This window comes from Python bivittatus, unplaced genomic scaffold (genome assembly GCF_059951505.1).
Source record: "Python bivittatus isolate LINGU-HERP-01145 unplaced genomic scaffold, Pbiv_v1 ctg000690_np1212, whole genome shotgun sequence".
NCBI classification, from domain to species: domain Eukaryota; kingdom Metazoa; phylum Chordata; class Lepidosauria; order Squamata; family Pythonidae; genus Python; species Python bivittatus.
The window spans coordinates 7,617,092-7,627,725 of NW_028277096.1; the positions used below are offsets into that span (position 1 = coordinate 7,617,092).

At 38.5% G+C, this 10,634-nt stretch overlaps 1 protein-coding gene across 1 annotated transcript; it reads left to right on the forward strand.

Annotated features, from left to right (window-relative positions):
• The first annotated feature begins 283 nt into the window (after positions 1–283).
• SUPT4H1 (SPT4 homolog, DSIF elongation factor subunit) lies at positions 284–10,158 on the forward strand. Its single transcript, XM_007429041.4, has 5 exons — positions 284–437; positions 2,385–2,491; positions 6,420–6,475; positions 9,494–9,547; positions 9,813–10,158. Exons 1-5 carry the CDS (start codon positions 369–371, stop codon positions 9,878–9,880), a joined length of 354 nt encoding a protein of 117 aa, XP_007429103.1. The 5' UTR covers positions 284–368; the 3' UTR covers positions 9,881–10,158.
• Positions 10,159–10,634: the final 476 nt, after the last annotated feature.

Here is a 10,634-nt window from a genome sequence, read left to right on the forward strand (position 1 = left end):
TGGAGAATACAGTAAATAACTGTAGGGGGAGATTTGATTTTGGCGCCAAGATCTTATCCCCCACTGAAATTTCGCGTGACTATGTAAAACCCTCGCTCAGTTTCTAGAGGCGGAGCCACACGTCATTCGGGCGCATGCGCACAAAGCAGCCGCGCTAACGCAACCACGCGCCATTGTCGAATGACATTAGTTCATCTCATACAGAGGTGCGCATGCGCCTCTCAGGAGTGAAACGAGAGTACTCCCAGAGCGGCACAGGGTAAAGGAAGCCTTTTGGAGAGGGAAGTGTTACAACACAGCGAGGGGAAGTGACGCGCGTTTGTCGTCTGCTTCTTCCTTCAGGTGTATACTGCCGGTTGGTGGCGGTCATGGCGTTGGAGACGGTACCTAAGGATCTGCGGCACTTGAGGGCTTGCTTGCTTTGCTCGCTGGTCAAGGTGTGGCTTCTGTTTAGCGAAGCGGAAATTCTCCTTTTTATTCTAGTTGGAATAATACTGCGCCGAATATATTTCTGAGTTGTGTCGGGGACATGTGTGCATCCTGGGAGACCACGACGTTCTTTATGCCGAAGACGGGCACCTTGTTTGTTTCTGTTTTGTTGTCTCTTGAAATATCCGATTGTGGCTGTCCCTGAACTTGAGTGACCCAGTCGGTGAAAGTCATCCTGAAACAGACCAGGGGTCTCTTGTTCCTCTTCTCCCAGTTCCAGCAGTCGATCGACTGATTTTGTGCCATCAAGTCGTTTTTGACTTCTAGCAACTACATGGGTAGATCTCCCTAACCTGACGATCTGTCCCTAACCTGGTCTTTCAATGTCGCATCCGTCGCCACTGTAACTGGGTCCGTCCATGCTGCTGCTGGTCGTCCTCTTCTTCTCTTGCCTTCCACCCTCCCAGCATTAGTCTCTTTTCTAGGGAGCTGGGTCTTCGCATAATGTGTCCAAAATAGTTCCAGCAATATCTGGGGCATATTTGGCAGCCTTCCCACACTTCAGAGCTTGCCTGAGAGCTTGCTTCTCAGAGAGGTTGACATGATTCTCTTTCTCCTACCTTTCCCGCATTCAGCAAATACTTCTTAAAAATTATTTGGCTAGAATTTCAGCTTGCTTACTGTGAACACTGTTGAATACAGTTAGTAGTTTCATCATTGTTTTACTCTTGTTGCTATTCATATCTGCAAGTATGTGTAACTATTGTTACTGTTGTTTGTCATTTGGGATAATACATGTAACAATTTGGTTTATAACCTGAAGTGATAAAAGAGCACCCTGAGTTCCACAGTTCCACATATATCTGAATAGATAAAGGTAAAAACTCCCTCAAGTTGAACTTTCCTTAGCAACAGTATAGAAATGGTTCGCCATTGCCTTCTTATAGGAATTTTTTAAAGTAGCCTATAGCGCTGGGGTTTCCTGGGGTCTCCCAGCCAAGTGTTAACCAGGTCAGCTTTTTCCAATTCAGCTAATGTTGGCTAAGTGCTGCTAACTATTTGGATGATACATATAAATAAAATTAAGAAACCATGCATTAAAGAGCAGTAGAGATACTCAGAATACTGCTATTCAGACATAGTCTGTTTCTGAGGTTTCATAGCTCCACCATGGTTAAGAACCTTGCCATACATCACTACCTCCATGAGCTGTTTTAATCCTTATAAGGTGTATTTCCTCTTGTCCATCTCAAACTTTACTGGATGGCTTAAGTCCCAGTATTAAATGTGAAGAAGTTTTTTTGTTCATGTTTAAGTTCTTCAGTTTCTTCATATCATGTTTAATTTTAAAGGCCACTTTAATATGTGCCCCCTGTACTGGTAAATCTTTTCCCCCTTTACTGTAATTTTTAAAAAGCCTTAAATGCTTGCATTTTTGCAATGAGCGCAAGCCTTGACTCCAAACTTTCGCTTAACTTATTTGCTGTACTAATTGACTAGTCATATTATTTTTAGCCTCTCCCAGCAACCATGGTTATTCAAAATGAAAATGGGAAAAAGTTGTTGCTTACTACAATCTGAGAGGAAAGTTAGGAAACAAATGTAACTAATGAAGAAAAAAGTCTCTGGGGCAAAGTTATTGTAATATTGATTCGTACTTCCTTATAAACTTGAGAGGAGGGTTGCAAAGAAAAGCAGTTTGAAATGTTAAATATAAGGAAAAGAGGGTGTGTTTTTAATATAGAGATGAAGAATTCTAAGTGAGCTTCTTTTGTGGTGGAAATAAATTCTTGCAATTAATTGCAGCAAACGCTTTTCTCATTGTTGAGGTCAGAACTGTAAGAAAAGATATATTGGATCCTTAGGGGATGCTCCACAATGTTCCACTTAAATTTGCTTGCCTTCTAGCAGCAGTACTTCTGATTTTTCTGTTATAATTTTTTCTTCCTCACCAGACTATTGACCAGTTTGAGTTTGATGGTTGTGACAACTGTGACTCCTATCTCCAAATGAAGGGGAACCGTGAGATGGTTTATGATTGCACCAGTTCCTCTTTTGATGGGTGAGTGTACTTGTTTCAGCTCCCTGCATAATTGTCTGGGTTGTTTTCAAGCAAGCCTTAAGGGTGAGATATGTATCTGGAATCCAGCATTCTTTTAATCATGCTAGTTATAATTATTGATTGATAAATTGGTTAGATAATAATCTTTTTCCCTTCTGGAAAATACGCAACTTATATCTTTAAAAAAAGTTTGTTTACTGACCTCCCCCACCCACTTTATACCTGTCAGCCCCCTTAAATAAACGTTAAGGCCCTTGCTGCTAAAAAGATGCCCACCTCTGATCTTTAGGATGCAGTATTAAATAGGGTATTGTTGAATTCTCCAGCAATGGAAGGTTACTATAGGAATGATCTCAGATTATATGCCAGTAACACAAATTGCTTCTGCAGGTTATCCATCTTGTTGCTGATTATCTATATTGCAAACATAATACTCCTTGAATCTCAATTGTATAATTTTAACTTGGTTCTGACTTTAAAATACAGCAGACAGGGAATGCAGAATTGCTCTTCCCCAAGTAGCATTTTGACTAGGAACAGTTTCTGGAAATCAAACTCAGATGCAAAAGTGTGCCCTTCTTTAAATTATTACCCCTGAATCAATTTACAATTCTGCAGAGTCAACAATGGGACAGATAATCTTTTTGCTTTCAATGTTTAGGGTATTATTATTATTATTATTATTATTATTATTATTATTATTATTCATTTAGGGACTGCCTCATACAGCAACTGTTTGCAGTTACAATGGTGATGAAAAAGTAACTTTGTGACCAATCCTTGCATTTATGACCTTCACAGGTCTGTAAAGCAAGGGAAAGCTGAAGTAAGATCATAAGTATAGTTGTGGTTTCACTTAGTGACCACTTCACTTAATCGAGTTGCTGGTCCCATTTGTGGTCGCTAAATGAAGACTACCTGTATTATTATTATGGCACACGTGGGTGTCACATTGATGGCATTAAGGTAAAGGCAAACATTTTTGTTCCTTTTTTCATTTCAGGGCCTTGACATTTTAAAAAATAAAGACTGCATTAAAGCCTAAACTAGAGGCTTAAGACACCTTCTTACTTGGAAAAATAAACTCAGAAAATGATACCACTGGCAGTTTGTCACCAAATTTCAGCAGCATGATCTTATATGGATAACTGCTAACAGGAAGCGAGTATTGTAGAAAAAACCTCCCCTGAATATAACAAATAGCTGACAAGTTCTTTGAAGTTTTATTGATCTGTAGCTACAGGGTGTTCTCTTAGAGGAGAAGACAAAAATTATACGCAACAACCAAGGTCTTTTATCAAACTGATTACATATGTAAACTTCCTGCTTACCTTTTTAGGAACAAACAATGGTTTATCAAGTTGTCCTTGATTATACATAGTTATTTGTATAACTTGCTTCTTTCTTTGGGAATTGTACAAAACAACAATTTGAACAAAGAAAGCTTGTTTCTAATTCTAGTATAGTGTGTGCCCCTTATCACTTATTCCGTTCCCTGTCTGCTTTTTGTTTTGGGCAACTTTTCTGCTATAGTAATTGCTTTGAACTCATTCTGTTATGTACCGTAAATATGGCTTTTGTTATGTCTATTAATGTTTATTGATTTGGGGGTCCCGTAGTATAATTAGATATGTTGGATTACCTTTGTTATTACTAACTTAAATGTTACATTTATTTATTTCATTATATTTATATCCCGCTGCAATCAAACAACTTCTGGCAGTTAACACAATAAACAAAAACAGCTTAAAACATTCATACCAGGAGTAAAATCAGCATAAAATCAAAAAAATACAGTAAAATAACAAAAGAATAAAACCTTCAAAAAATAAATCAGAGATGGCTCTTTTTGCAAAGCAATAATTTCTGGAGACTCTGAAACCATTTACCATATTAATTGGAGTAAGAACAAGCATCAGTCAAGATAAGTATAAACAGTCCAATGCACTACCACTTTACTCATCCCCAAAAACCTTTTGGAAGAGCCATATTTTGTAGTTCTCCAAAAATGTGGGAAAGAGGGGGTGATCTGGATATCCTCGAGTAAACTATTCTAAAGGAGGAGTTCCAAATAATTGGTTTTGTCCAGAATCCTTTGTAGCTGCTTCACCAACTCTTTCCTAATAATCTTCACTGGAAAGGGAAAGTAGGAAACTGGGTGAAAGTTGTCAAAGACAGCTGATGCAGGCAAGGTCTATTCAAGAAAGGGTGCACCCCCCCCCCTTTTAAAGCAGGCGTCACTACATGCTCTCTCAGAGAGGCATTGATTTTCTCGTGGAGCCAGCTATCATGCCCTGCCTAGCCATCTGAAGACTCCAAAAGGACATGGATCAGACAGGTGGTGGAGTTCAGACTACTACAGAAGACCCAACCATCACTTTGGGCTCCACAAGATCAAAGTATCCCAGATTACAGCAGAAGACATTACTTTGCTCACTGCAATACACAGCAGATACAGGTGACTCTGTTTGCCATGAAACCTGGAAATTCATCTGGCACATTCATCCAGCATCCCTGCAGGTGTTTGGTTGCACCCATTTTTCCCTAAAAGGCTCCCAGGTTATTTTTAACAGGGCTCCTGGACAGGAATTTGGAGACACAATAAGTGCAGAGAACAATTGTCACTTCACTAGTCTCGTTGCCACCATGTAGACTCAATTGTGAACTCTTACCAGTACAGTGGTACCTCGGTTCACGAACTTAATTCGTTCCATGACTCTGGTCGCGAACCGAATTGGTCATGAATCGAATCAAATTTTCCCATAAGGTTCAATGTAAATACGGTTAATCCGTTCTGACCCCTCCGAATTTGGTCGCCAACCAATTTTTGATCGCGTCCCGAATCAAATTTCCCCATAAGGTTCAATGTAATTACAGTTAATCCGTTCTGAACCATATGTTGTTGTTGTTTTTAACCGCAAAAATATGACACAAAGTACAGCATGAAGAGAGAGAAAGCTAACCTTGCTCGACGCGACTTCTGGCGTGGAGGACAGGAAGGCTGGTGGGGAGGCGGATATTGCTTGGAGGGAGAGTCCCCCTCCCTACAGGAAGCTGCGACCACGTGTCACGGGAGGGAAAATGGCCACGGATCCTGTTCGTAACCCGATCCGGCGTTCGCAAACGGAGGCAAAATTTTGCGACCGGAGCTGTTCGTGAACCGAAAAGTTTGTGAACAGAAGCGTTCGTGACCCGAGGCACCACTGTACTCAGTTGTGTCTACTTTGTTCTGGGAGTTTTTTCAGTCGCTTCATTCCCTTAGCTCCTCAGTAAGCCAAGGAGTAGCTTAGGATCAGTAACTGGTCAGAGGTCCTGCTCCAACATCCAGGAGCTTCTGATCACCCTGTTTCCTTATTTCCAGTCTCTTACCACCTCTATTCACCCTTCCAGTCATACATTCTAATTCTTACAGTGCCTCAAATTCCATCTTTCATCCTCCATCCTCCATCTTCATTTTGTAAATTTTGAACTGGCTTAATATTTCCCAGAGAGACTGAAATTTTATTTCTACTGTTTTGGCTAGAAAATTCTCTTAGGTTTTCTAAGCCTGTGCCAGATTCTATTTAGCTGCCATTTATGTCTTCAATACATAGTTCCTTTTTCTTTTCTTTTTTTCTTCTCCTCTTCCCTTTTTTTCTTTTTTTGCTTCTTTCCTTTTCCTTTCACTTGGTACTTTTTTTGTTATTTCTTTCTGTTCTTGTGCACTTAATGTTTCTTCCTTCTACTGATTCATCTCTTCTTGATTTCAACATCACTTCAGTTAGAGCTTGGTGAAGAAGATACTCAAGCTAAACCTGTAGTAGATTTGCCATCAGTAGGGACAAATAAGGCAAAGGGTCCCTGAAACACATCAGGGTAACTGTCCCTAAAATACAGAAATTCAGTTTTGTGCATACCATTATTTCTGATTTTTCTTGTCTCCTTGCAGCATTATTGCAATGATGAGTCCTGAGGACAGTTGGGTTTCCAAGTGGCAACGAATCAGTAAGTTTTCATCCACCTTACACTTAATTATGTTTTGATCTGCCTTTCTGTTGGAAAATTCCTAACTAAGATAACCAACCATTGCTTCTAAAATCCAAGAAATATGACTTGTGATTGATTTTGAGGTGGTATTAATTTTATTTATTTATTACAGTTATATACCACCCCTTATTCTACTCCAATCACAAATATTACCTTTTTAAGAAGCCTATAAAATATTAACAAGAAGCAAATGTTGATTACAATGGAAAAGCAAGAGTAATGGAAAGCCCTCCAGAACAGAAAAGAGCCACGTTAGTCTGGTCTCCAAAAAAAAAAAAACATGAGGAAGGTCTGAAGCAAATTTTTGACAATAAGGGTTGAATCAAAAATAATGCCCCTAATGTTTTAAGTCACCAAGACACATGGTAAGAGTGACATGCTAGAAGTAGTGGCATGCTAGAAGAAGTGTTCTTTAGTATCTGTTCTTTTACTTCAGTTGACGGGAAGTTGTTGTGAGAAAAGATTGTGTTCCTGTTGTTCATGAAATGGAAGCCTCCAGTGAGCTTCATGCAATGCACTATGATTGAAATTTTGATTGCCAAAGGAGTTCCTCCAATTGAAATTCACTATTGAATGTAGGTTTATGGTGATAACTGTGTTGATATGAATACTATACATTGTGGGGGCAAAAAATGTAAAGATGGTGAATTGGAAATAATTGGTTTGATGATCAGAAATGAAGTGTATGACCTGTGACAGCAGTTGACAAGTTTTACATGAGAAAGGTTGATGAACTGATTAAGGATAATCAGTGGATCACCCAAAGGAAAATTGCTGTCTATCTTGGTATTTCATAGGAACATGTAGGGCATGTTAATGTTCTTCAGTATTACAAGCTTTCTGCAAGATGGGTTCCTCGCATGCTGATACCAGAGATGAAAACTTCAGGAGTTGAAATTTGCTATCAATTTCATGCTATAAGAATGAAAGTGAGGAATTTCTTCACAGCATCATGACAGCAGACAAAACATCATTCTGGCCCAGAAATGAAGCATCAGTCCATGGAATATACTTCACCTGTGGGGGAAAAAAAATTCAAAACTATAGCAGGGAAATTCATGGTTACATTTTTGGGGGACACTGATGGTGTTATTCAAATTGAATTCTTTGAACCTGGCACTACTATCCAACTCAAAGCACTACATTGCAATGCTCAAAACTTTGAAACAATGATGAAGCAGAGTTCAGAAGCAAGGAAGGATATTTTGCTGCAACATGACAGTCCTAGGCCTCACACCTCACGAACTGCCCAAGGGACAATTGTGAAGCTGGATCTCACTGTCTTACCCTGTCTCCCATATAGTCCAGACTTTGCACTGTGCAATTTCCATATTTTCTCCAAATTGAAGGAATACCTTCATGGGGATCTATTGGACTCAAATGAAGAGGTAAAAAGGATGGTTGGGTTGAAGAGATGAAGTGTGTTCTTTCGTGAATGCTTTAAGAAGTTCGTCTATTGTTGGCAGAAGTATACCAGGTGGTGATTATGTAGAAGTACTAAACACAGATAACAAAACAGCTCATTTCAAAGATTATTTCCCTTTTTCATTTATTAAAATATCCCAATTGCAACTAAAGTTATGGAGGGGGAGGCATTTCTTTTCTTTCAACCCTCTGTTAAATTTGGAATCCTGTGTAGGTTCTAGGACTCTGCTCATTTTCTTTCCTGTGCTCATACATACAGGTGATACAATCTTTCTCTTCCGCTTTAAAAATGTTAATTGCACATTTGAAGCTTAAATGTTCATTGGGATATATAGTGATGAAATTATTTTTAAAAAGGATGGTATTCACACTGTGATTAGCATGTGTATTTGTTCTGCAGAACTCATGATGATTGAGATACTAGCTTTAATTAGTAGTAATTATCTTCAGTTTCTTGGAATTGTATTTGCCCTTGGAACATTCCTGAAATGTTTTTACACTACATCTGGGATTCAGCACTCTTGTTCATTTTTAACCTTTTTTAAATGGCCTTATTTAACATTTAACTTTGTACAAGATCCATCACAATTTAATGAGATACATGCTCACAGCAGCAACAATAAATTTGGCCCAATACTGGAAGAAAAATATAATTCTGACAATATCTAATTGGGAACTTAAACTTGGGGAATACACAGCAGTGGCAGAATTAACAGCATATAATCACAACAGAAGTTTAACTAAATTTAAGCAAAATGGTTCCCATGCATACAATACATCATGTATCATGGCAAATATAAACATTTGTAGTCTGGCCATTAAGGGACCCAGATTTTTTGTAAATATTGTAAATTAGCAGATACACAAAAAGGGGGAAGTTAGTAACTGAATAGTCTTTTTTTTTTTTAATGTTCCAGTATTTCAGTCATTGTGAAACTTGCTTTGCCTTATTCCTTTATCAACATGCACAGAAAACATTTAGTAACGATATAGTGGAGACTTTAATACTAAGTAATCAGCTTTAAACTTTTACTGTACAGCAAATATTTTGAACATTTTGCAGCAGTTTTTAAATGTTATATTCAATTCTGGATGAAATAGCCAAATATCTTTACTCATTAACATTGATATTTCAATTTGTAATCAATATTGGTATATTACGTCTTTTTTTTATCCTCAATGGTCTAAGTTATCTAAACATTAGAGTGCTAATAATCTTCAATCAATACTATACAAATATCACTGTACTGAAACAATACAATGTATTAATGTAAATTTTACAACAACATTAACAAATGTTTTAAAAAGAAAAAAAAACCTTTGTGACAACTGATTACAGAAGGTTAGACCAGGGTAAAAGGTGAATGCATTCTCGAAGATGACTCATGGCTATGAAGATAGCCATGACATAGACATAGACATAGACATACATAGACATAGACATACATAGACATAGACATAGACATAGACATAGACACCCTCCTTGAAAGCCATGTTGTTTCCCACTGCAGCCCTCAGCAGTCATAATTCAGATTTGTTCATCTTTCTTAGGTAATTTCAAGCCAGGCGTGTATGCTGTGTCAGTGACTGGCCGTCTGCCGCAAGGTAATCTACATCACCCTTCTCTGGAGGACTGGGATTTGGAGATCTTTTCTCATTTCTAAAAAACAAACAGTTGCAATAGAAATTTGTGCCCTATTTTCTGCTGAACGAGGACCCTGCAATGGCTGCAACTTCAAGGACTGGTTGTAAGTCTCCTTTTTCAGCGCCGTCGTAACTTCAAATGGTCACTGAACGAGTGGTTGGTAAGCAAGGACTACCTGTACTCCACCCCAGTCCATTAACTAATAGATGCTTTTCTTTGTTGCAGGCATTGTACGGGAGTTGAAGAGCCGTGGAGTGGTCTACAAGTCTCGGGATACAGCCATAAAGACCTAAGAAAATCTTGTTCCTCAAATCTTGTATCTTGCCAGCTCCCCTTTTTTGTAGACACTGCCGTATGGACTATTCTGATGATATGGAGGACAATCTCTACATAGAATTGGCTTATTAAGGACTCAGGGGCTGCCTACTAGTGTCTTCATTTTTCAGGCACTGACTGCTGAGCTAGATGGTGGAGGGGGTTTTCCTGAAAGATTGAAGGAAGAGGTGCCAGCAATTCCCAAGTGTTTCTGATTTCTGTTTTTAATAAATTTGGTTATATCATCAGAAATCCACACTATGCTTCTGCTGTTACAAGTTTTCTATCTTCCTGTAGTAGGTGGAGGTATTCTTGCCTGCCTGGACTCAGTTTGCAGGAACTGCTCTGAGAAGAGCTATAACCTTATCTCTGTCTTTCATGAAATATGTGATATTATTTTTGATTCAAGAAGACTTCCTTGTTGGTTAAATTTTTAGAGAATCTTTTCCTCACTGTGCCATAGTTTTGCACAAGGAAGATTTTTTGCACAAGAAAATTTCTGAATCAACTCACTTTCTTTGTAGGCACTGAACCATAAATTAACCAAATGGCTTGGGTTCAAACAACATACTAAGCCATAAAAAAATCTATCTATTTTTCTATCTATCTGTCTATCTCAAAGTGAAGTTGAGATAGACAAATCTATCTGTCTATCTCAAAGTTAACACTAGCCAAGCATACCATGTTGTATCAGTACAGCAACTAAGTTTGTAATAGACCTGTGTGAGCACA

Bases quoted from the DNA above. Each gene is read 5' to 3' on its own strand.
- SUPT4H1 (XM_007429041.4), top strand. From the start codon at position 369: ATGGCGTTGGAGACGGTACCTAAGGATCTGCGGCACTTGAGGGCTTGC. The intron at 438-2,384 runs GTGTGGCTTCTG...CTTCCTCACCAG, and splicing joins TGCTTTGCTCGCTGGTCAAG to ACTATTGACCAGTTTGAGTT. The intron at 6,476-9,493 runs GTAAGTTTTCAT...CATCTTTCTTAG, and splicing joins TTCCAAGTGGCAACGAATCA to GTAATTTCAAGCCAGGCGTG.